General features: G+C 43.3%; 1 protein-coding gene across 1 annotated transcript in view; it reads left to right on the forward strand.

Annotated features, from left to right (window-relative positions):
• The window catches only part of LOC311038571 (cadherin-18), a gene marked incomplete at both ends in the record, with an annotated part of 121736 nt that extends 94647 nt beyond the window's left edge, over positions 1–27089 (forward strand). Inside the window, 2 exons of the mRNA XM_084048144.1 lie at positions 18346–18600; positions 26383–27089. Coding sequence (XP_083904270.1) covers positions 18346–18600; positions 26383–27089 — 962 coding nt within the window. The remainder of the gene's footprint in view (positions 1–18345; positions 18601–26382) is intronic.
• Between the last annotated feature and the right edge of the window lie 346 nt (positions 27090–27435).

A 27435-nucleotide genomic window follows, 5' to 3' on the forward strand; every position in this document is an offset into this window, starting at 1 on the left:
ATAGATAGATAGATAGATAGATAGTTAGATAGATAGATAGATAGATAGATAGATAGATAGATAGATAGATAGATAGATAGATAGATATAGATAGATATTTAGATAGATTTAAAGATAGACAGACAGACACACAGACACGCCTTTTTTTAGGGTAAGTTTATTTCATTTTTCATTTCTGAAACAGCTCCATTGGCAGCGCAAAGGTGGAGCTTGGGGGTCCCTAATAAAACCACCAAAAAGGTTAGACTACAATGGGCTATATATATGTAAAGTCGACGTTGTGTATTATTACGTGCGTAATTACGCGCGTCGCAAAAATCTGATTGATATCGTTAGATAAAGTTCATAATTAAATATAATATATTCATGACTGATACCAAATGAAAATATAAACTTGAAAGATCATAGAAACATTAAAATTATAAGAATTCAAGTACAATTGGCAGAGATATGGCCTAATCAAATCTCAACCACTTTCTGTCTCCTGCACAAATTATGCTGACCTACAATAGTTATGAGTGACCCCCTGGGCTTGGCGGAGGGGCTCCGGGGGGGGGGGGTCGGGGTGGCACGGGGATAGCTTGTGGGGGCTAGCCTACAGTGGGATGTACAGTACACGTTGTGTATGATTATGTTACGTGCGTAATTACTTTGAAAAATCATGTGCGGCATCCAAGAGCATCAAAGAGCAGATCCAATGTAGCAGACTCTGTATCGCGCTGCAGAGCTTGTTGATCGGGGGGCGGGCACGCAGGTGGGGGGGGGCACGCAGGTGTGGGGGGGGGGGGGGGGGCTGCGCCAGAAGAGCGCAGATATGGTCGATAAATTGACGTTGCGGTGCCATGAAGGATCGACTCCATGGGTGGCCACCGACGGAGTCAACCAACGGCGTCGGTTTCGTCGGTTGGCTCTCGACGGCGTCGGTTGCGTTGGTTGTGCGTCGCAACGCTACCGACGCCGTCATTAGCGTCGCGCCGCTACTGACGGCGTCGCTACTGACCGACGCCGTCAGTAGCGTCGCGCCGCTACTGACGGCGTCGCTACTGACCGACGCCGTCAGTAGCGTCGCGCCGCTACTGACGGCGTCGGTACCGTTGCGACGCACAACCAACTTAACCGACGCCGTCGAGAGTCAGCATAATTTGTGCAGGAGACAGAGAGCGGTTGTGCTTGAATTCTTATAATTTTAATGTTTCTATGATCTTTCAAGTTTATATTTTCATTTGGTATCAGTCATGAATATATTATATTTAATTATGAACTTTATCTAACGATATCAATCAGATTTTTGCGACGCGCGTAATTACGCACGTAACATAATAATACACAACGTCGACTTTACATATATATAGCCCATTGTAGTCTAACCTTTTTGGTGGTTTTATTAGGGACCCCCAAGCTCCACCTTTGCGCTGCCAATGGAGCTGTTTCAGAAATGAAAAATGAAATAAACTTACCCTAAAAAAAGGCGTGTCTGTGTGTCTGTCTGTCTATCTTTAAATCTATCTATCTATCTATCTATCTATCTATCTATCTATCTATCTATCTATCTATCTAACTATCTAACTATCTATCTATCTATCTAACTATCTAACTATCTATCTATCTATCTATCTATCTATCTAACTATCTATCTCCAGCGGTACAGCTGCCACCCCCCCCAACGCGGTCCCAACGCGGTGATTGTTCAACAAATAGCAGATCTACAAGCTTCGTTATTGTGAGCTTGTAGATCTGCTATTTTCAAATAGCGTATAACATAGGTCGGAAGTGGTTAGTGTATGGTCATAATATAATCATTTATATATGCGAAGTGTAGGATTATTATAATTATTATTCTTATATATTATAATTAAGAAAGCGCATCGGTTAGTGTGATTGAGTGCCTCCCACGGCCTGGGTCTGTCTGTCTGTCTGTCTGTCTGTCTGTCTGTCTGTCTGTCTGTCTGTTCGTCTGTCTATCTATCTATTTATCAACAGTTTAGCTGTTAATTCTTGCGCGATTTTCAAACGGCTATCATCTGTCACAAGGGTTTTCAGCCCAAGGACCCCCTAGCTGAGAGAAAGATTAAGCAGGGACCCCCTCTATATTGTATATTTTTGTGGGTTTAGGGGCGGGCAGCTGTAGGCAAGCGGTACATTGCTGGAGATAGACACACACACACACACACACACACACACACACACACACACACACACACACACACACACACACACACACACACACACACACACACACACACACACACACACACCCTGACATGCGCTCAGACACGCGCTCAGTCATTTCATCAACGGCGTTAATGGTGATTGTAGATTAATAACCAGGCTACTATTATGACTCATACAGAACATTAAATAGACAGAAGAGCTTCTCCAAAAATATTGAATTTCCTCAAAACGTCCCGCTGATGCGTTGTGAGCTTGTAGATCAGCTATTTTTGGGCAGCAAAGTGAAGGAGAAATTACAGCGCATGATGCGCGCTGATCCGAAAGTTACATTTCAACATGTATCATTTTATTGAGTATTAATCAACTCATAATTAATACACAGAAGTAACATAGACACTTCAGAGATGAGTTATAGGTTAAAACTGAATCTCTCCAAATGCTTGGACACTAAATAAAGTAGTGCCAATTGCTTTCGTGAAAGGACATACAGGCAAGACAGATGTAATAATAAACTTTTATTTGATTTAATGATAATGCACGGTAACTTTGATGTTGGTTGGGGTAATTAATGACTATAGCAACATGTCATCCCGACCCTATTTACCAAGTTAATTCATTCAGGAAATATTAGTAGCCTATAATATTTAGAGAATACATTTTATTGACATTAAAATAAAATAAATATAGCTGCTGTCGATTCGACTCAGGGACCAAATAATAATAATATATAATATATAATAATAATAATAATAATAATAATAATAATAATAATAATAATAATAATAATCCTTGAATAGCCTCAATTTCTCCACCATAATATACTCAGACACATCCACAAGCAGATCTAGAAGCTCGTCTCAAAGCGCAAGACGTCAGACCATATCTGCGCCAGAAGAGCGCAGATATGGTCGATGGATCGGATGGAAATTGACGTTGCCTGGTGGCATGAAGGACTCCGCGGTCTCCGCCAGGACAGCGACTCTGGTCGCTCGTAACATAATATACCGACAGACAGACAGACAGACAGACAGACAGACAGACAGACAGACAGACAGACAGACAGATATGGTCGATGGATCGGATGGAAATTGACGTTGCCTGGTGGCATGAAGGACTCCGCGGTCTCCGCCAGGACAGCGACTCTGGTCGCTCGTAACATAATATACCGACAGACAGACAGACAGACAGACAGACAGACAGACAGACAGACAGACTGTTTCTGTCTGTCTGCCTGGAGAATAAGTGTGCTTATATTATTAAGTTCTGCAGGCACTTAACACATTAGCTGCCAAAGACGTATATATACGTCTTTTAATTATCAGCTGTTGTCTGCCAAAGACGTATATATACGTCTTTGGAAAAAAGGGAAAAAAAAAAAAAAAAATTCAAAAAAAAAATTTTTTTTTTTTTTTTGCATTTTTTTATAATTTCAACCCTTGTCGAATTATGAACAGATTAGGAGCTAAAAATGTTCGAAGATTTGCTGCTCCATTCACTTCAATGTTAAAATTCAAACGGACAAACAATTCACTTTGTTTTTTGGTTTAAAACTACTGCTTTTGAGCTATATTGAAACATCAACCAAACATGTCAACGAGGTCAAAATGACCTCGTTGACATTTGTGAAACCACACCTGAATCTCATCTGTGATTAGAAACCATCTGGGGATCAATCATACTGGAGGAAAAAAATCTGTGGCTACGCGAACAGGTACCAAAAACATGGCAAAACCCTGGCAGGCAACAGCTAAAAATCTGAAAAAACTCTGGCAGGCAATGTGTTAAGTTGCTCTATCATATATGTTGCAAGGTAAACTCTGCAGCCGCACCGTGTCCCCAGAGCTGAGTCCAATAGTTAGATGCGTGTAATTGCGCGCATGTAAATACATGAAATAAAATAATAAAATAAATTCATGCCTGATACCACATGAAAATATAAAATGTACGGATCATATAAACATTAAAATTATAATAATTCAAGTAAAATTCATAAAGATCTGGGCGGATGAAATCTCAAAATGCTTCGTTTATTACGCACGTGTAAATAAAGAAAGAAAATAAGGAAAAATATATATAATAAATTATAATGAATTCATGCCTGGTAGCAAATGAAAATATAAACTTTACAGATCATATAAAAAATACAATTATAAAAATACAAGTTACATTCAGAAAGATATGGCCGAATCAAATCTCAACTACTCTGGATCAAATGCGCAAAATATACAATTATTACTATCCACCCCTTGGGCGGGGGGGCGTCCCGGGGGGGGGTCCCGGGGGGGGGGGTCACGCAGGTGGGGGGGACAGGTGGGGGGGGGGGGGGGCTGCGCCAGAAGAGCGCAGATAAGGTCGATGGATCGGATGGAAATTGACGTTGCCTGGTGCGTGAAGGACTCCGCGGGTCGGTCGGTCGGTCGGTCGGTTGTTCGGTCGGTCCGTCGGTTGTTCGGTCGGTTGCGTCGCGACGCAACTGACGGCCGGTCGGTCCGTCGGTTGTTCGGTCGCGACGCTACTGACGGCGACGCGACGCAACCGACGTTACCGACGCCGTCAGTAGCGTTTCGACGATGGCATGGCAACGTCGAGGTCGGTATTGGATCTCGCTGTCTCTCCATATTGGGGAGTTGGAATTGCATATGGTCTGAAAGCTCAACAGCAAAATCAAAAAATGTTTTTTTACTCAAGTTATTGGCTCAAAAATTAAAGCAGCAAACCAATTGACTCTTTGATTGGATTATAATATGATTATTCTTCCAATTATAATGTTTGCGTGCTTCATTTGATCTAATGTCTTAGATTGAAAGAAGTGGTGTTATCGCAAGTGGTACAGTATAGGGACATTAGCAGGGATACGGGGATTTGTGACAAAATGTGGAATGAAGGTAAAAGTGAAGAGGCCGATGTCCCCGGCACATTGTACTAAGGTAATTACAGCAAGCCTTTGTGCATGGGACAGAGCCACTGATCTAGGGTATAATTAACTCTGGATTGATTGTGGCAAAATTATTTTCAAAGAACTATGAATAATCAGTCACTGCAACACTACACGTTAGTACCACACTAGTGCTTACAGTATTTAGTTTAATAAGATTTTTGTTTTTTTAACTTTTAATCTACAATCTCTGTCTCTTTGATGTTTCCCTCCGCCAGGACAGAGTATGTTTTGCACCCTGTCTGTCTGTCCGTCCGTGTGTCCGTCCGTCCGTCTGTCCGTGTGTCATTCTGTCTGTGTACAGCGAAACTGTGCACACATTCTCCCTGGATGCCAATTCAGAACCTCTGCCCCAAATGTTTCACATGGGCCTGTTATAGCGGCACCAGGAGGCCGTTTTTTGCAAAAAAAAAATATATTTGACAGTATTCCTACAGATTTTGTCCAAACATCACGCAAATCGCTACACAGTATCTCTATAGTCATTAAACGAAACAGGTCTTTCAGATTTTTCATATTCCATCCTGATTGGAAAAAAATGGCTTCCAAAGTTTGCAGGAGTGCTGTTGAACAACATGCCTCAAATCATGAACACAGCATGCAATCTCCGTGAAATTTCGCATGCATATTCCCACTATGCCGAGGAAGAAATGGTGGCGCTATAACAGGCCGATTTGTGTTTTTACCTATAACTGCACCGATCTGTGTAAAACTTTGTATGCGCACTCCCTAGAGGCCAAGGAAAAAACTTATGATCTATATAGTCATGTGATCAAGACGGATCTGTTAGATTTTTCATATTCCATCCTGATTGGCTAAGATTCAGATCTAAAGTTTGCAGTAGCGGCTTGTTTTGAACAAAATTCCGCAAATCATGAACGCGGCGTCCGATTGCTGGATCAAACTTTGCACGCACATTCACACTATGTTGAGGAACAAATGCTACCCTTTTAACATTGGCCTGTTATACGGGCTTGCACGCTGTGCCGGAACCTATTTGACCAGGAGCAGACGCAGGCACACGCATATATTTAAAACTACTTTAAATTCGCATCTCAACAAAGTTTTCAAAGGCTCCCGACTCACACCTAGCGAATGAACATAGGAATAAGCCTAGATGCTTATCAATTGTCTATTGTGTGACTTGCAGTGTAGGTGTTAAGCGACGTGCGCGTCACGTCATTGAAATAGTGTGCAAGAACATACCAAATGAGCATTGCATGCCTGGTTATAGCGCCACCAGCAGGTCTAATCTTGCAAAACACATTTTTGGAACAAAATGCCTCAAATCATGAATACAGTGTCCGATTGAAAGGCCTAAGAAGAAATGGCACCCTTTTCACATTGGCCTATTATAGCACCACCAGGATCGAGGCCACAATAACCTACCTGACCTGGTCCAGTCACTGAACATCTTTCACTGCCACACCGGGCCCCAACATGACAGCAACAGAGCTACTGTACATCTTGAACCACATCAGCACATGACACGAACAGCATCAAACATGAACAGCATACAACAAAAATATCATACAACACAAACTGCAGAAGCAGCATCCAGCAAAGGATAAGGAAAAATTAGGTATGTCACAATTATTACATGATTACCTGATCGCAAGTATTTGAGATAATCGCAATACTTTTTCGGATAATCGACATAATCATTTCCATGTTGAAAAATGTTCATATGTTCATATCTATAAAATAGTAGAAATAGCAGACTGCTATTTCCACTATTCATGTTTTTTTTAAGTATAAAGTTATTGATTAATGCAAGTTATTTGTCATATCTGACCCGTGCACCTTTTGTTTACGAAGACAGACACATTTTGTTCAGTGTACGACGCAATAATTAATTAATTCGGCCTAGTTAATCGCAATTATTTGAGCGACAATTAAATCGTCAAGTAAAATGACATAATCGTGACAACCCTAAAGAGGTTCCTACTTTGAGACGTCTTCATCAGCCGTCTTCAGGGGAAACCCCCGAGAAGGACGAGGTCTTCGGAGGAATCCCCCATGCAGACAAACCCATGGATAGGGAGATATCTCCAGATCTCCATCTCTAGGGCAGGGCATCCTCGGATGAGCCTTCCAGCGGGCGTCTCCCGTCATCTCCATCCACTGTACATCTGGTTGGCTTCACCAGTACTTTACATCTCCATCCTCCGTACATCTGGTTGGCTTCACCAGTACTTTACATCTCTCTGGTTAGCTTCACTAGTACTTTATTAGAGGTGGATCGTCTCGGAGGGTGTTACACTGTAGGTGAGAACCTCAGTCTTCTGGGCATGTTATGTATGTGTGTGGGGGTGTATGGGTGGGTGTGTGTGTGTGTGTGTGTGTGTGTGTGTGTGTGTGTGTGTGTGTGTGTGTGTGTGTGTGTGTGTGTGTGTATAACATTTAAAAAAAGACTATATTAGAGAGTCATCTAGACATCCTAGTTGTAGTAGTGAAGGCCAGTTCTTTCTCCCCTCCTCGACTGATGGCCTGTCTTCATAGTCCACACTTATAATGAAGAGGAGAGGGGAGGGGGGCGTGTCCCCTGCTTGCGATTTCTGTGAAATTTCACACGCACATTCCCACTAGGCCGAGGAAGAAATGGCACGTACCCTTTTCACATTGGCCTGTTATAGCGCCACTGTAAAGTTGACCGGAGGTCGAGACTCCCAAAACAGTCAGAAATGCTCTTTTGTGGTTTTTATTTCTCCCACTTCTCCTCCACCAAAGTCAGTGTAGCTTTTTACAGTGCCGTTGTATTCGAATAACAAAAATAATGCTGGCTACAAAATACTAACATAAAGAACTCAGGAAATGAATGCAAAACTTAACAAAAAGAACAAAACAAAGCGCACTAGGCTACACACCTATGAAGGGGCCCTGGCAACTCTGACTGGGCTCCTAGCTCTCTGCCCGCCCGAGCATAACTGAAGGTCTGAATCTGCTGTCTCCTTTTTATAGGAGAGGATCCTACCACAGCAGAGGAAGAAATTAACCTTCAAAAATAGCTTATCTACCTGTTGACAAATATATCATGAATAACCCAACACATAAATAGATATTGTACTTTCAGACTGAACACCATTTTGTGTTTGAATTCATTTGCGAAGACAATAGAATACTTTGCCCATAAACATTGTGAAACACCCCTCCTCCTCTACAGTACATGGCACCTTCCACTGGGACCTCCCCTACTTAATCTACATGGTTTGGTCCATGCTCTGTTTGGCAGTTCAACCCACAGTGCCAGTACTGCAGAGGAGTTACAGGTGACAAACAATGAGCAACTCCTTTTAACACAGGTTACACAATAAACTGAATGTTTGACCCCTCTAAAGTCTGTGTGTATTACTTGTACATTTGTGAATGCATTCAACAGTATTGACATTATAGTATTGACATTTTAGTATTGACATTATAGTATTGACATTTTAGTATTGACATTTTGTTAGGACATATCTGCCACACTTCCAACAGTTGCTTCCAAACCGGCTGGTGGTCTTGATTATGAATCGGACGCAGCTGTGTGGTCTGTGTGTGCGTGCAATGCCCTTAACCCATGTGTCTTTATGTATAGGGCACGGGTTGCCCCGTGACAGCCACCAGCAGGTCTAATCTTAGCAAAACACATTTTTGGAACAAAAGCCTCAAATCATGAATGGAGTCGGATTGCCTTGAAAAGCCTAAGAAGAAATGACACCCCTTTCACATTGGCCTATTATAGGCAACCCGGCCTGGCGGGGACCTGTGCTCTGAGGAGCACACTTTTCTAGTTTTGCTATTCATTTTGAGGCTATGTCCCTCATTTATCAAGCATGCTCAGACCGAAAAATGGGTGTATGCTACCGCTTTTGTCTCATAGGCATTCTCATTTTGTCTCATAGGCGGCGGTAATGAAGGCTGGGGTAGGCTAAGCCTTCCCAAATGTTATGCTGGGAAATTCTGGGAATTGTGCAAATTATGTATAATATAATATGTGCGCAGCATTATTTAGTACATTTTTTGATAATAAATCAGTAAAATCAGGCAAAAATATGAATTAAATAACCTAACCCTAACCTAACCCTATAACCGCAATATAGTAACCAAAAAACGAAAAGAAACTAACATAATCCGCCCAGAAACCGCATTATTTTGCGCGCACGCGCGTGAATTTCGGCGCCCCCAGCCTTCCCAATTGTCCAGCTCACTCGCTGCCTATGTTTTGTCTTATCATTCTAACGTCACTTTGACTGGAGCGTGCGTCTCCAGGTTGTGTACACCAGTGGTTTCCATCGTAGACATGCGTTGCAGCATTGTCTGACAATCTGACATGGCATTTAAACATCAGCAGCCACTCTTCACTTAAAATGATGTAACCGAACACAACCGAAGCATCACTAACATAAATAAAGGTAATTGTAATTACGGTGTTAACAGGTGCACAATTACAAGCATTTAAAAGCGAGCTATTAAAAACAAGCCATCATATTAGGTTGGATGCTTAATCAGTCACCCATTTAAACGGAAGCTTAAAGCTTCAACAGTTATTCAGATATCTCGATATTTGGCTTTATTAAGACCTACAGCATAAGCGCTTGCGAGAGGATTTTCATTTTGCAAACAACAATCTGACAGACATCTCCAGGGTGCACAGGACAGTCATATAATCGGTGCTGGGTGAAATTGATATTCAAAACGTAGTCCAATCATAAAACATTCTGGTGTGATTTGTGGTGTTTGACAAAGATTATTCCCACATGAGAGGCTGATAATCCCACTTGCAAACAATGTAGGAGTGCATGTTCCACAGTGTGCCAACAATACGCACGGCCGGGCCACGGTGGAATGCATTGTTGTCGGGCTTCACTTGGATCAAGGGGGGCCTCTAATATTTTGTTGTATTTGTGTCAGATGTAACCATATTATGTCTGTGTGCTGTGCTGTTGCCAGCCAGGGCTGCCTGTGTATGCAAATACGTGTGTGTGTGTGTGTGTGTGTGTGTGTGTGTGTGTGTGTGTGTGTGTGTGTGTGTGTGTGTGTGTGTGTGTGTGTGTGTGACTCCACTGATATGATTGGAGGGGTATCTTTCCACCTGAGAATTTGCTCTTTCTCATTGGCTTCCCAGAAGAACTCGCGGGGACGCGCCTCTGAAAGAAGGGCGTGTTATGGGTGTGTTAGTTAAATCACGAAGGGTTGCAGCCGCCAGATTTATTAACACACATCCATTCTTACGCTGTGATTGACAGGATACAACCCTTTGATGAAGTCACACGTGAGCCCCGTCATAAGATGTTTCCTGGGCTCGAATTTATGCTGGTTTCTACATTCCATTGATAAATGAGGCCCTACAGTATGTGTGTCTCAGCCAAACCAGCAGAGTTTTCAAGCTCAATGTTTCAATCTCCACAGAGTATGCATTCGTCCCCTCAGACTATGGGATCTAAACTCAAAACCTGTGCGTGTATAACTTGCATCACTTGGCCGAAGGGCCTCAAACTTGGAGTGTGTGTCCATATGGCCCGAGGGTGTGCAGTGCTGAGAACCAAAAAAAAACATCAATAATTAATAATACAGAGTCGGGGGAGAATACTTCTTGAACTTCATGTAGTCTGGGAAATATCCACCGTCCCACAGCCAGACTATTTATGTATCATTCTTTCTTTAACAAAGCCATAGCCAGACAGACTAATCCTTATTGAATACCGGTGCTTTTTTATAAAGGGACTATTGCTTAACTTGTCTCTCGGGGTGCTCTCTCTTTTCTGCGATAAAAAAACACAGATTTTCCTCTCTCCAACGAGTGTTGGAACAGAGAGTTTTATCAATATAAGCATCTGACTTGAAGTGATGTATGCCTACGAGGCCGCATTAGCCGGTTGCCAGTAGCCAAGATGGCTTAATAGCCTGACATGATCTTCGAGCAAGTGGATGTTCAGTGCCATTCATCATTATGTGAGATTGAGCTAAGCTAATTGTTTCTCAATATCGAGCGTAAGAGAACAAAAAAAACATAAAAGATAAGAGAAGAATCCATGTAGTCAGGAAGTCACAGGCCCAATGCCAACGAGATGCCCAAAAAGTGTCTCTCACAATGGCTTCAGTAAGACACTGAATACCTGTTTGCTCGCTCAATTCTAGGCTGCTGCGGATGTCCAGCACTTGTTGAAATGTGTTAAAGGTCCACTTCACCCATTTTCACTAATGCTCATTATAATATGGTACCATTTTGTGTCTACTCAGTCTGTGTCTGAGTGGAGGGTTGGAGACAGTTCACAGAAACCCACCTACCAGTGACATCATCGATTGGGGAATCCAAGCTAACAGAAACTGCAGGCTTTCTATTGTATTAATTCATTGTCAATAATTATAATTTTCACTTCTTTTGTTCTTTACCCCAAATCAACCTGCCGGGTCAGATTGAACCCCTTTGCAGTCCGGATGCAGCCGGCAGGCCGCCACTTTGACACGCCTGGATTTGAGTAATGCACACTGTCTTCATGGAAGATATGGTTTAACTGCTAAATTGATTGCAATGGTTTACTGTAGGTAAAGAGAAGATGGGAGAACCACGACGATGGGTCAGAACAGGTAGCAACAGCACTTGAATCGAATGGCCGCTGCCTCCACAGTTTTTGCTGGAATATATCATTACAGTACCTTGGGGCAATGAGACAGTGCAGAGAAAAACAATAAACAGACTAAGACAGCTTCACTCCACACAATAAGATCCTCTGTGAGTGAGGGTGCATTTATTTTTACATTTGTACACACTTGGAGTTACAAATTAATAAATGAACACTAGATTTTTACTGTGTACATGCAGTGGTCTTTGTTTACATGTACGGTAGCTCTTTTTTTTCACAAAGCACTTCACCATGTAAGACATACATTACATTTACCTATTCTCACACATTTACGGCATGCCATGCAAGGCACCATCGGCTCATATGGACCAGTAATGGCTTCATTGTCTTGCTCAAAGACACTTCAACCAGACAGGGAACCTTACGATTTTCCAGACAATAACCGCCCATCCAACCTCCTTGTTGCTGAAATACCTTTATCATTCTGTCACAATGTACATGATGGCTGGCAGCACTCTCAGTAGACGTACTGATCGAAAGAAAACCACTAAAGCCAAAGTACCCATGATTACCTACAGTCATTGCTGGCCTTAGCAGGTGTTGGAAGTGCCAGCTGTTAACTTCAGTGAAGGTTTACCCTGAATCCCCTCTGCTGCTGCACCTACTCATCCACCCACAAACAATATGATGGGACTGCATGGTGAGACAAATAAGGATGTAAGCCCATTCAATTATTGTAGATGGCAGGGCCTCTGAAACATATGTTAATATCTAGTCATAAATGATGCTCTTCCCAAATGTCAGTTAAACACCAGTTCATTTTCGTATTATCGTAGTTGCATACTGTACAACAGTCAGGTACTGCTGGCACAAGCTGATTGTCACGTCCCGGCGTCTGGCTAGACCCTCGGAGTGAATCACCTCCACTGTTGCCGCTGGTGTCATATTTGTTGATGTGTACAGAAAACCCCTGTTTATGAGATAAAACCAGCTAGCAGCTGCTCATGCCTGATGCATAAGTGATAGAGAAAGCGAGAGTGAGAAAGAGATTGAGGCCAAGGGGTGTGTGGGGGGAGACTACCACAAATTTAACAAGCCATGGGGGATATTCCAGGCAGACTGTCTACACTGACACTCCCAAAAACTGCAGATGAGACAGAAATTGCGGGAAAATTAACAGAGTCTGCCATGAACTTTGCTTCTGCCACTCAAGTTTTTTTTTTTTTTTTGCTGCACTAAAATCTCACTTAATGTCTTAACGTTGGGGTAAACTGATACTGACAGATAATGGCAAGTTGTATAACTTATGTATTCATGATTTGTGCCATTTTGTGCAAAACATTTTGCATTTTGCAAGCATTTTGTGCAAAACAAGTAGGCTACCTCTTGTAAACCTTGAAAGCAAATTGTATCCAATAGGAGTGGAATCTGAAAAATCTGGCAGATATATCTTGATCATATGACCACAGAGATTTCTTGTGAGCTTTGGACCAAATCTATAGGCATAGTAACAAAAAGCGTGTTTTGAAGAAAGCACAAAATGTAGAGAGTTGCGTAATGAGCCAAGGAATCCAGGGGAAATTTTGATTGTACAACCTACAGTTCAAGAGTTAAGTCATTATTAGTGTTTGACAAGTTTTTTCCAAAGCCCACACCACCACTGACGTGTTTGACGTGTTTTGGTGGGTTTATATGCTAGATGGCGCTCCTCGCTATTCTGTGACTAGTTGAAAAGGTAAGGAAAACGAAAAATGGAAAAAAACGAAAACGAAAAATAGTGGCTGATTTATTTATTCATTTACTCTAGCAGTGAATGAGTTAATGGCTGAAAGGTGAAGCGGCCTGTTAGTGCCACTGTGAGGCCGATTTGAAAAAATGTGGCAGAGATTATTCCTTGGCCTACTGGGAGTGTGCGTGCAAAGCTTCACGCCAATCGGTCCAACGGTGCCGAAGATTATAGTTACTCATAGACAGACGGACACACACATCGACGGACAGATGGACATGCATGCACGCGTGCCCACACAACACTGGTCCTTCGTTACAGTATGTGACAATAAAACTATAGGACCTCAAGATTAAGGTGGTACTGCGCTTGAAACTAAATCCATGACCCGTTTTTCTGCCAGTACCCTCATGTGCAGTTTGACTGGAAACCTCACTGTTAAACAATAGATGTAATAGTAAATAGCATCAACCCTGAGGTTTACAAAACGTTGGATGCTGTTAGACCATCTGCATATTCCCTGGAAGGCACCTGGCCTACATACTGCAGAGCTGTGAGCTGTCCTGTCACACTCGCAGCTAAAACTGCGACCGTGCTACTTTCAGCCTCACTGTTAAGTCCTAAAGTCCCCCATGCTCGGCTCGGTTCAACGCAGCGTTAATCAAGGAGCACAAGGAGGTTTCTGGCAGGAGTCGGGTTCGACGACCATATGTGTCGGGATGCAGCGCTGCCGCGTGGTCGTTGCTCGAGAGTTTAACAAGGCTCTGGTGGTGAATACTAAGCAGGCTCTGTGCCTCAGTCCGCCTCGCTGTTCTCCTCGCCATTTCTAGCTTCATATCTGTCAATCTCTCTCTCTCTCTCTCTCTCTCTCTCTCTCTCTCGCGCACGCACACACGTCTCCTCTCTCAGCTCGGTATTTGCATCTCTGCCCCTCCCTGTCTAATTCTCCTTCCTTCCTTCCTTCCTTCCTTCCTTCCCTCCTTCTACAAGCCCCCTTTCCCCTCTCCTGCTCTTTCACGAAGCCCCCCCGCCCCGCCCACGCATCCGCTTGCTGATAGGGTGATACTGAGGCAGAGTTAATAAAGCTTGAAGTGCGTCTTGTCATTCCAACTGTCGATCATTCTAATTATGCGTAGATGGGAGCAGGCGATTGGAGTGGGAAGGTGGAGGCTCAGTGCAGCCGCAGTACGACAGCACGGTGCTATGAGGTGTTATGTTCGTTTTTTCATTTTCTTTTTTTTTCAGTGCAGAGTAAGCAGTGGTGGAAAGTAACTACAAGTAATTACAAGTACATTTACTTAAGTACTGTACTTGAAGGGGAATTTTGGACCACGTTTTTTCTATGATGTTATGATATCCTAGGATGAATGATTCAGTAGAAAAATGTCATAACTCCATCCCGGGAGTTAAAACGCGCTCCAATAGGCCTTGCGCTAGATCGCATGTTTCAGATAGTTTTTTTTGGGTGAGATCTGACGTTCATAGTGACAGAACACTATGCAATGTGATTGTCTTGAATGCGCCCCACCGGAGGTCTCGCTAGACGAGATTGAAATCTCGTCTAGCGAGACCTCCGGTGGGGGGTTTACTTTTACCTCTACTCCATTACATCTCAGATGTATCTACAAGCTCACAGCGTGTCGCACCGTGACCCGTTGTGAGCTTGTAGATCTGCTATTTTCAAACATCCTAGTACTTTTACTTTTAGTACTTTTAGTATATTTTGATGCCAATACTTTTGTACTTTTACTCAAGTAACATTTTGAACACAGGCCTTTTACTTGTATTTATACATCGTGGTATTGCTACTTTTCTTGAGTAAAATATCTGAGTACTTTAGTTTAGCAGAAGGAGAGGAGAACGGAGAGGGGAATAAAAAGACTGCTAATATAAAGAGGATGTTTTCCCCCGCCCGCGCCCTTTCAGGATTCAACTATTGCCCCGCATGATCTGAACTCTTAACACATTGTGATAGCACTGAGGATTTCTCTATGAACATGTAAGAGAAACACCTGCCTGCTAGACATCACACTAGAATGAGAAGTTACATCAGACCAGGAGTTAGTCATCTGAGACGTCTGAGTCTGTCTCTCTCTCTCTCTCTCTCTCTCTGCCACCAGTTTCCATCCAAGGTTGCCACGGTGATAATAAGGCAAGGGCTCATCATGCCATGTGCTGTAGCTGTAGCTTTGGCTTTTGGTGGTTCCGTCCGATATCCTGGACTGTGGAGCATTATAGAGTTTCCTTGCTGGAATTAGATTCCGGCGTGCTCGGTGAGGCTGTGGTGTGGCGGCGCGTGGCCAACTCACGACACTAAAAGACAAATAAAGGGGCTGTGTTCGCTCGCTCGTGATGCTGATTATGGCCAGGGATTGCCTTGGAAGCCCTAAGGGGAGGCTCACAGCAGGTGGTCCAGACCGAGTGCTGTTTGGGGGTAAAGCCAAGGACAGGTCCAGCAGGGAGAAAGGGATAGCTGCCATCACCGCAGCCTCTTATTACACTTTATACTTTGCAAAATGTGGTGGCAATGTGGTAAATATTAATACAAGATCAAGCTATATAATAATCCAATTAAAAGTGAAAAGTATTATTTGTGGTGTGTGGATGGGTAAATGAATGTATTGTGTTGTTTCATTGTGCTCCTTACTCTCCTCCCCTGAATCTCTCCATCATACCTCGCTCACCGTCTCTCTCCATTCCTTGCGTTTGCCTTTTATAAGCGTTTATCTCTCTATTTTTCTGTGTGGCATTGTGATTTGAGTGCAGCTTCTGTGCGGAAGTTCAAGGTGAACTGTTCATTTGCAGAGCTGTGATATTTTAAATAAGCACCGTGGAAATGAATTAGCTGTGGTGGACAGAGAAGCCAGCATAAGGGAGAGTGAGAAATGTGCTAGCTTCAGACAGGCTGGGAGACTTCAGAAGGAACTGAATCAGACTCGGAATTCTTTCATTTGCACGTGTGCTTGCACATGAAAGAATCCGTCTTGGTGAGGTTGGTGCATAAGACTGAATAACAGTATACACATTTACAAATAATTTACACATCATCTCAAATATTACGATAAGCATAGGGAAGCTAGTAACCTTTTATGATATGAAATGTATGCTATTGAAGATAGAGACTGGAATAGCAACATGGGTACATGAATAAATAGATAGTATTAATAAGTATTGCACTTGTTGAAAGATTAGAAGCATGCATTCTGCATTGCAGTTGGTGTGTGGGTTGTGCTTGTGTGCGTACATAAATATAAATATTATATATATACAGTATGGAGACATTTGTTTGGCTAGAGTTGGTCAATAAAAATAACTTTACACCATAAGAAATTCAGCAGTGCCTTTCAGAACTTTGGTTGGTAGTTCTTGAACCTCCAAGATGTTCTAACAGCCGAAGAATGTTCTTAACCGAAAATCATGTTCTATTGGTCAGACACCCGCAATCTCTCAGCAACGTACATGGACTGTCTACTGTAGCACTCGTCTCGTCTGTGTCATTGCACCTATATTACTTCAAACACAACCAAGATGGCAATTCATTAATAGAGAGAGATGGCACACATTTTGTCCACTGTGTCTGTCAACAGAAATGGCAAAAGCTCCCAGAAAAATGATGTCAAAGCACGTCAGAGTTTGATGAAATATAAACAGCGGAGATACAGACAGAATATGAGTAGGCGGGGTCTAGCATTCAGAACTCAGAGCCGAGTTCTAAGGCAGTATAAAACACTCTCATCCTCACCACACTTTCTCCGATTCATCATTTTAATTACAGTATGCTGCTCAAATAAGGAGCGGTAAGCGAAAAAAAATTAAGAATTATGGTAATGGCGGAAGTCAGTATGGCAGAGAACAAAGGGCGTACTGAAGAAATACCAGAACCTTGTTCACTGACAGTGTTCAACAACAAAGCCCTCCAAGTACAAAGTTTGCTCTACGTTCGCTTAACAACTTCCTTTTGTGTATTCGCCTCGGTTTTAAACCTGTTACCTGCTGGAGATGTTTGAGGAGAATGGAGTGCAGCAAGAGCAGTGGTATGTCAATAAAATACTTCAAAGAACTCAAACCTTACATCAGTCCTTGGAGAGTCTAGGAGGAGAAAAGGCAAAGGCTTAATTTCCCTATACAAATCCCTTTTCCTTTCTTCTTGTCACAGTCGGTGAGAGTTGTTACCATATTCAATAAAAGTATAGAACTTGAACCGCTTCCATCTTCTAAGCACTGAGGGGGGAAAAGTTATAATATTTTAGTTAGCTAACACTCATCAGGAGTGAGAACAGATTACCTGGTCTACTTGTGATGGGAACAACCCCCCCCCCAACCTCCTGGTAACCACTAGTGGCCGCAATTCTCTGCATCTTCCGTCTTCTTCACCAGCAACATAGCTAGACATTATTTGGTGACATATAAGTTCAGAGAAAATCTGGGGGCTGGAGAAAAGAAAAACGTTTAATTTTCTGTCCTTGCTTTTACTCTCTTGAAGGCTTGAAGGCCGGCAGTTGTCCATTGTAGGCATACAGTAGTGGTAGAATAGAAAGTAACCGATGCTTTTTCATAATTCAGACGATGAATTAGTATCTTTGACGTGAAGATCAACATGAACATCAATATCCCACGTTACACAGCAATACCATTGTCCCATGTCTGTTTTCTAGATGCCCTTTTCCTCAAAGGGGTCAGCCATGCTCATTGTGAGGCCTTAAACATTGCATGCGCTCACTCACAATGCATCCAAGGACACATCCGTCTTCAAAGCAAGGGGCTCTGATGAGAGTGGAACTTCTCCACCGCAGGTAGGCAGGCAGACAGACAGACAGGCAGACAGGCAGACAGACAGACAGACGGAGGTGCTGTGCACGTTGACTTCTTCCAAGAGTCACATTGTCTCTCACGTGACTGTCCCTCTGTTTCTAAGTCCCGCGTTCTGTTCTTCTCTGGTTTTGCAGACAGCACGGCTAGCATCATCGCGCGGCGCCGGCGCTTCAACCACCTGAGCCAGGAGGTGTACGAGCTGCCCATCGTGGTGTGGGACGGCGGCGAGCCCTCGCTCAGCGGCACCAGCACGCTCACCCTGCGCGTGTGCCCGTGCCGGGGGAACCACTTGAGGGCGCGCACGTGCCAAGGAGAGGCCTTCTTGTCCTCGGCAGGCCTCAGCACGGGGGCCCTCATCGCCATCCTGCTGTGCATCGTCATCTTGCTTTGTAGGTGGCATGTGGCATGTGGCATTTTGTGTGGTGGTGTGCCGTCATACGTGTCGTGTCATAGTATGTGGCGATGTGTGGTGAGACGTGATGTGAAGTTATGTTATGTGAGGTTATGTGATAGTTTGTTGCATTGCAACATACGGTTACACTTCCTATGTATCCCGTGTTTATAATGCATTACAAACATCCTTATAATGCATTATAATCTGCTTGTAACACTGTAAAATTATAGTTATATGAAGTCATGAATACTATAATAATCATGTCAAAATAATAATCATAATATAATCACATTAATAACAATAATCATAGCACAGTATAAAGCTAGGCATAAAGACATAATGAGTGCTTATAACTTAGATTGGTAGCAGACTGTTTCTTTTGGCCAAGATCATAATGTAGCATAATGTGCATAGTTGTAATACATTATAATAAATGTGTAATGCTTTATAATCACTGTTATCATGCATTATAGTGGGATTATTAGTCTCTATAAGATAAATGGTCATTGCGTGATTTAAGTAGAGGTAAGAAGTGGAGGCATTAAATCTAGCATTATATACAGGCATTAAATCAATCAAGAACAACACACAAAAGGTGAGAGAGAGAGAGAGAGAGAGAGAGAGAGAGAGAGAGAGAGAGAGAGAGAGAGAGAGAGAGAGAGAGAGAGAGAGAGAGAGAGAGAGAGAGAGAGAGAGAGAGAGGAGAGAGAGCACATCCTCTGCCAGCCTAGTTCCATTTTCCAGAGGAGAGGAGAGGAGAGGAGAGGAGAGGAGAGGAGAGGAGAGGAGAGGAGAGGAGAGGAGAGGAGAAGAGAAGAGGGGTTTTGAGAAGAGATATAGGGGGCAGTGTGGGTGAAGGGATGAATAGAGGGAGGGTGGAGGAAAGGTGAGCTGTGGACCAGAGAGAGAAAGTGGAGAGAAAGCATCAATGACAGGTATGAGGACGGCTACGTGGAGGTTCACCCGGTGATGACATGGTGGTGACTTGGTAGTTGGTATCACATTTTCCTGCATTTGATGGAGGAATGTGCTCAGGGAAGAGCAAACTGGTCCTTTTTCCAAAAAAGGACACACAGCGATCCAATATTAGGCAGAGATGGAGACTTTGGATAGGGAGTGGCACGCAACTCAAGACATGCTGTGTGTCTTCTCCACCCTTTCCCTTCTGTCTATTGCTGCACCGACAAAGCACAAATGTCTCTGGAAAACATTAAACACGGAGCATTGCACAGTGCTCCTCTATTAAAAGCATGCACGGAATTTCCTCTTCAGCTGCGTGGGGTCTACCCGGCGGATGCAAAATGTTTTGTTTTTATTTTGTGTGTGTGTGTGTGTGTGTGTGTGTGTAGTGTGTGTGTGTGTGTGTGTGTGTGTGTGTGTGTGTGTGTGTGTGTGTGTGTGTGTGTGTGTGTGTGTGTGTGTGTGTGTGTGTGTGTGTGTGTGTGTGTGTGTGTGTTTGTGTGTGTGTGTGTGTGTGTGTGTGTGTGTGTGTGTGTGTGTGTGTGTGTGTGTGTGTGTGTGTGTGTGTGTGTGTGTGTGTGCCGGCACCTGGGGCCCTTCCATTCTAAAACAACAACAGCTAAAGTGAGAGTGAGAGACAAACTTAACAGAGAATTTAAAACCAACCAAAAGGGAGGAATACAAGTTAGGCGTGGGAGTTATTTAGTGAAGTTGTTAACCCTGCCTACGAGTGCTGAATATGCCATAATGCAAAAGTTGCGACATGAGAAAGTGATTCGGTCGGTGTGGGTCTATAAATAGGATAATATTTAACATAATAACTAATTTGGTTGGATGACAGATGGATGATTCATGTGTGCACGAAAAAACGTGACGAAAAAGCCCATGCGCGCATCTCTAATACTCGGCTACTACTTTTAAATCACAGCTAATGAGACGAGACAGTATTGAGAAGGAGTGCGGGAAGCGATGCCAAGAGACAGAAGACAACACATCATTTCCATGCAGATTAGGAGGATAATCATTTTTTTGGTCATGTTGAATGAAACTATTTGTCTCATTAGCAACATCTGCACAGTGATGGCAAAGAAGGGCAACTTGGAATGACACTTTCACAAACCACAAATCATTTGACAAAACTTTTCAGTCAAAAAGAAAATTGAATACTAAAGACAAAATTAACTGAAACATCTACCATGAACACCATCTGTTTTTCCGCAAATCCGGTTGTCAAAGTTAACGCAACCTCCTATTGAGTGTGCCACTTTCTCGCCAAACGCAATAAATTATTTTTCGGATGGCAAAATATTCAATTAGTCATTGCTTTCAACTGCCAAGGATTCGTTTGGCAGTCTGTTTGTTTATTGAAGAACAGCACTGAAATCATGTATGTCACCAACAGCCTTCAGTGCAGAACAGTGACACAGAGTAGATGTGAGAGGATTTCGGTGGACTAACTGTGTGTTTTCATCAGAATGGTGTTCGATGACTGTAATGGAAGTTTTTTTTATGTTAGCTCAGGAAGAAGCAGGACTGCAATGTTAGGGCTCAAACTCCATCTTTATTCTGGACATCATCTCAACACTGAGAGACATAGTGTCTCTCTCAAGCCTCCTAACACACATTTATACTGGTTCAGTAGTACACAGAGGTAACAGATGGTCAGTCCTTATATGAGCCTGTTCTGCCTCATACACACAGTCGGCATAATAGAAATAGGCTAGGTTCACGTGAATCTGCTGTTTGTAAGGGGGTTGTCAGGGAAGAAGGGTTTGCGTGAATCAGCTGTCTGTGTAAGGAGGTTGTATACTCCCAATCGGTTAAAAACAGGAAGAGTGTGTGCTCTGTTTCTCACATAAATGTTTTCAAGCATAAGTACAGATCAGCAGCGACTAGCGATGACTACCATGTTGACCTTTTGAGAATTGCAACCAGCAGCTACAGTACCAACCTGACTTTATTGAGCTGGCACCTACTTCCGAGTGCCAACTATTACCACATTTTGATGTGACGCTAAGGGCATGACACCCCAGAATATAGTTTTGTGACTCCTTTTGTGTTGCTGCAGTAGGCAGCAACATAGTTCCTTTTTGTCTCTTCATTATTCTTTGATGTGCATAACACTTTTATTGTTTTATTGGATCTTGTTTATTCGATACATTTTTTTGTTTTAGCTCTTGCTCATTTGATTTTCCTATTAGTCTCATCTGCTTAAGAAAGTAGGTAGCTGATATATTGCACTTTTACCTTAGCGCTAGGTATACTCTTAGTTGCTCATTTTAGAAGAGAATGCACTTAAGACTTCTGGTGATTAGTAGTCATTTAGACTGTAATGTAATGTAACACTTCTCTCATCAGATAGTCAGACTTTATCTTATCTTATTATGATTATGAATAACCTATTGACTTATTCTTTGTGAGGTTTTATTAATATCAAAATATTTCGTTTTTCGTTTTTATGTTATTCTATTCTAATCCTCCTATAATTTCACGACACGCGGGGGGAGACGCGCGACAGGACGTGCAATAACCCCACGTTTGCAACTACTTTCGCCTGCGCACTTCACCGGGTATGGTCTAGTTAGCTATAATACAAGGTAAAAGCAATGACTGTTGGGCACTGACAGATCTCGTCAGTCTTGGTAATTGTCCGCTTTAGAGAACACAAGGTCCATTGCATTAGCAGCTCTATGGGTAGGAGGAGAATGCAGTGAGGAGAGGTCGAATGAGGACGAGGAAGAGAAGTAACTTGAAGATGTTTATCTGCAGGTACTGTAGGTTGAAGTCACCCAGTAGAATGACAGGAGTGTCATTTTCTGGGAAGGAGCTGATCCAGCTCCTCAAGGAAGTCCCCGAGTCGACCTGGGGGATGATAGACCGTAATGATGAAAAGAGGGACAGGTCGAGTATCGAGACAGTTTGAAATTCAAATGTTAAAGATGAGAAAGATTACAGCACAGACATTCGACAGAACACATTTGGAAGATAAAGAAGTTTTAGGGTTCACCAACCATAGTGTGCCGAAAATAGTTATGAATGAACAAATGACTCGTTATATGCCCGTAGAACCGCTCCAGCAGGCCTGAGTCATGGTCCTCATCATGACCACGACATTGCAGTGGAGGATGTGCTGCTCCATCCAGAAACAAAGTGGTTTAAACTGATCCAACATTGGAAATCCCAAATCGAGACCCAGGCTCTCACTAGTGGGGCAACAAATAAATACATAGATAAATGCAAATTTGAAATATCATTTAGTGACAGAAAATCAATAAAGTTCAAGCTGAAATCTTCCTATTAGATTGAGATACAGTATAACTGTGTAAAAGTCATTTTGACCTGAGGTTGGCACTAGGGGAAATGCTATGGGGTCACCAAAATCGGGTCGGGTTCATTCTATCATGATCATGAATTAATTTAGTGTCATGGCAATCCAGCCATTAGATGTATCTTGGGTGCAAATTAAACAATTTAATAATGATAGGCCCCATAGGCCCTTGTGTGGAGTGCCTACAACCCCCTTAACTGTTAAATTACTATAAAACATGGCCTCAAGTGACTTGTAGCTTTTATAAAACCGTTACCACATATGGAAACATGAAAATCACAGACATATCCCATTTAACAAGCAAGTTGCTATGTAAACTCTGAACGGTATGCAATAGCTACCATGTGTTAAGTAAAGCATTTATTAGAAGTAGAAGTAAAGCTTTTATTAAATTACTAAAAAAGCGGCCTTGCGTGGGTTATTGGTTTTCTAAAACGGTTACCACATAATATGACAACATGAAAATCTTGAAATATCCCATCTAAAACAGTTTTTCAAGTACAATATCATTACGTGCCAGACAGTAGGTTGCTAGGCAATTTCCGAATGATACGCAATATCTATCAAACGAAAAAAAGAGTGCTCCAATTCCACTGTCATCCTAGGAAATATAAAATTGTGAATAGAAATATATCCATATATCCATCCAATGGTACAGTGAATATTGTACATATGCTGTTGGCACAGTGATACTGATTTACAGTATGTGGTGATATAGGTGTTTTAGAGTATTTTACAACAGGTCTCAAACAATCAGAACCGAGCACCCTAAGTATCGATTTAATAATGTAAACGTTGGCCTGATGGTGGCTTTAAAGGAAAACGATATAGAGAGAGAGAGAGAGAGAGAGAGAGAGAGAGAGAGAGAGAGAGAGAGAGAGAGAGAGAGAGAGAGAGATCTTGACACAGGGAGCACAGGAGGAGAGAGTGTGAGACAGAGAAAGGAAGCAAGTGTGTTAACAAAAGTGTTTGGAAAAAGCCGTGTCAGGGAGAACATTGCCGTCCATGTCAGATACATCACATCACTCACACGGACACGGCCTAGAGAGGTTCAATTCAGCAGTATCTTTGCCTGTCATCTTGACTTGTTCACCATTGATTGCTTTTTTGTTTCTTTTGCTGTTGGAAGCTCATCAGCTGTGGGAAGTTTCCAGTAACAGAACCGCATTGAGCAGTGTATCCCTATAAAGAAATCTCTCCCTCGCACGCACGCACGCACGCACGCACGCACGCACGCACGCACGCACGCACGCACGCACGCACGCACACACACACACACACACACACACACACACACACACACACACACACACACACGGTGTATACACATATTTTTTGTTTTAATCAGTTGTCTCCACAGCATGTCACAGGATCACAAAGGGAGTTTCATGAAAAGAAATACTGGCATCAAAGGCTCAAGGCACGTCGCCTACAGTATATGAAAGCTATGGCCTTAACCTCTACATCCTTTATAATTCACAAACTCTTCTCTGTACTGCTTTCTTTTCTCTCTGTGTCTCTCTTTCTCTATGTCTCTATCTCTGTCTCTCTCTCTCTCTCGTTCCTCCTGCACCGCTCTTCGCTCTTTCTGTATGTCCATCACATCTCTCTGTCTCTATGTCTCGCTCTACTCTCTCTGTCTCTCTATCTGTCTCTCTGTCTCTCTCTCTGTCTCTCTCTCTGTCTCTTTGAACCAGACATAAACCTACACCCACCACTGCTAAAACTGCTCCAGGGTTTCCTCATCAAAGCTGAAAAAATTTTCAACCTTTTGCGTTAGGCTCTGAGCCATATCATGTCATCAAATGTCACTGTGTGCGACACCTTCGCTCAAGACTTCCCTGCACACTTGCAAGCAAGCTACTTATCGGGGAAGAAAAAGATACAGCATCTGCTTGCAGCTCTATACGTATCATTTGCTCTGGTAAATGATATGTACTGTATGGCGCTGTAGCAGAGTTGGAGCATATACAGTACTGTAGGGGGGCCTGGGGGGGGGGTCCTCTGTTTAGCGAATGCATCTAATGCCATGGGAGATAAATAGACTGTGCACAGATTTAATGTAGCTGTTTACCGCAGCCTTCACGATCTACAACTGCAGTTCATGCTCTTCGGTTGCTCTTCAGTTGCTTTTACATGAACAACTTCTTCATATATTAGATTGGCTATTTGAAAATTGCTCCCAATGTATCACAACACGTTGTGAGCTTGTAGATCTGCAACTTTCACAAAAAAAGTATATATATCTTGCTTTTTTTTGGCTTTATTTTTGATAATTTTAACAACGCAAATCGTATTGTATTGGGGACGGGGTCCCTGGCACAAAATATTTGTGTTTGAACATTTGAAAACCCCCAGTTTAATCCATGTAAAATGTTATGTCATAAAGTAGTGCTTTGCAGCAACTCTACACATTACTTGTGCAGTAATTACCTCTGCACAGAGTAGTGATGCATTATAGATGCAGGATAAATGTACTGTAAGAGGTTGGCCTCTGCAGTGTATAATATTGTATATACACCACCAAATTCAGGATACAGCACCAATGAATGCAGAATATGGAGTGTGTGGATGGAGGACTTGTACAATGATTACCACTGTATGCTGTCACTGTGTGCCATATGGTTGTGTGCCTCTGAAGTTGCAATGTTTTGGCTGGATGTGATGCAATGTTACACCAGATCCAAAGGCACTAATGAGCGTGTTCTCATCAGCGCTGCCAGCGCTGCATTTCGAGAACCATTGCTGCGAATGCTAATGGCAGCGAATGTGCATTTGCTGATTTACGACTTCTCAATGCTCGGTTAGCTTTGGTGTCCTGACAGAAAGCGGGATGAATGTGCGCATGAAAAGAGCGGCGGACGCAGTGCCCCCGCTCGTTTCGCATAGCTGTTTACGAAGCACGGCGTGTTAATCTGTTATGAGCTGTGAATTAGCAAACAACACGGGCACATGCGGCGAGTGGCATTAGCATACCATCATCCCGGGCGTTGTAACCACATTCACTTCTGCCATTATGATGCAGCGTTGCTCAACTAAGCGTTTTGTTGTTGTTGTTTTCATTACCGAGGTTTACAGAAGCTCCTATTTCTCCTCTCTCTCTCTCTCTCTGTGTCTCTCATTGTCATTGACATTTCATTTGTTTTACTGAACTACAAAAGCGTTTTGTTCATTGAAGATTGTCAATTTCTGGAATTGCATATATTGTATTTACAGCTATGTTCTGTTTTGCAATTCTGGTGGTATTACACATTAACTCCATAAATGTATGTATGTATGTGTGTGTGTGTGTGTGTGTGTGTGTGTGTGTGTGTGTGTGTGTGTGTGTGTGTGTGTGTGTGTGTGTGTGTGTGTGTGTGTGTGTGTGTGTGTGTGTGTGTGTGTGTGCGCGCGTGCGTGCGTGCGTGTACCATATGTATGTATGTATATGATAAACTTTCTATACTGGTTAACATGCTTCCTCCTCTAATTGTCTGCTGTTTCTTGCAGCCATCGTGGTCCTTTTCATCACATTGCGGCGGGGCAGGAAGGAGCCGCTCATCATCTCCGAGGAGGACGTGCGGGAGAACGTGGTCACGTACGACGACGAGGGCGGTGGCGAGGAGGACACGGAGGCCTTCGACATCACAGCGCTGCGCAACCCCGCGGGCGCCGAACCCCGGGCCGGCTCGGCGGACGAGTTCAAGTTCCGGCGGGACGTGCGCCCGGATGCCAGGCGGCAACGGTGCGGCGCTGGCCCTCGCCCTCCGCCGCCCCTGCGCTCTGGCCTGCGCAGAGGCAACGCCAGCAGCCCCGCCTCCTCGGCGGCGGCGCCGGCGGAGGACGACGAGCTCGTGCTGGACAAGGTCGACGTGCACGAGTTCATCGAGCAGAGACTGGCGGAGGCGGACGCCGACACGAGCGGGCCGCCCTACGACTCGCTACAGACCTACGCGTATGAGGGCCAGGGCTCACCGGCGGGCTCCATCAGCTCCTTGGACTCACCTGGAATGTCAGAGCAGCAGGAGCAGCAGGAGCAGCAGGAGCAGCAGGAGCAGCGGCAGGAGCAGGAGCAGCAGCGGCAGGAGCAGCTGCAGGAGCAGGAGCAGCGCTCAGAGCAGGATTACACCTACCTGGACGACTGGGGGCCCCAGTTCCAGAAACTGGCGGAACTATACAGGGTGGAGTCTGAGGCAGACTCGGATATGACGACCTAGTTGCGGCGACTCCCCCAAGCCTGTGATTCGACTTGTGACTGGATTTTACCCCCCACCCCCTTTTACCCTTTGATGCCGTTCAAAACCAAAACCTGCAGTTTTATTTAAAAAAGAAAAAAATACAAAAACCCGGAAAAATATCTTTTTTTTTTCGTCAAGTTTACATGAAACCATTCAAAAAGGACCAGAAATGTTCTGGTTGTTCTAACTTCTACTACTGCTGACCAGACGGACCGCTCCCCCTGTTTTCTGTTCTTTTTTTCTTTTTACATGTCGTCACTTTGGATCGTGGGTCGTTCATTCTGGAAGTATTCAATAGAATTTTGGGGATGGAGACACAACTATA

Source organism: Gymnoscopelus microlampas (assembly GCF_963454915.1).
Source record: "Gymnoscopelus microlampas genome assembly, chromosome: 22".
In the NCBI taxonomy this organism is placed as follows: Eukaryota; Metazoa; Chordata; class Actinopteri; order Myctophiformes; family Myctophidae; genus Gymnoscopelus; species Gymnoscopelus microlampas.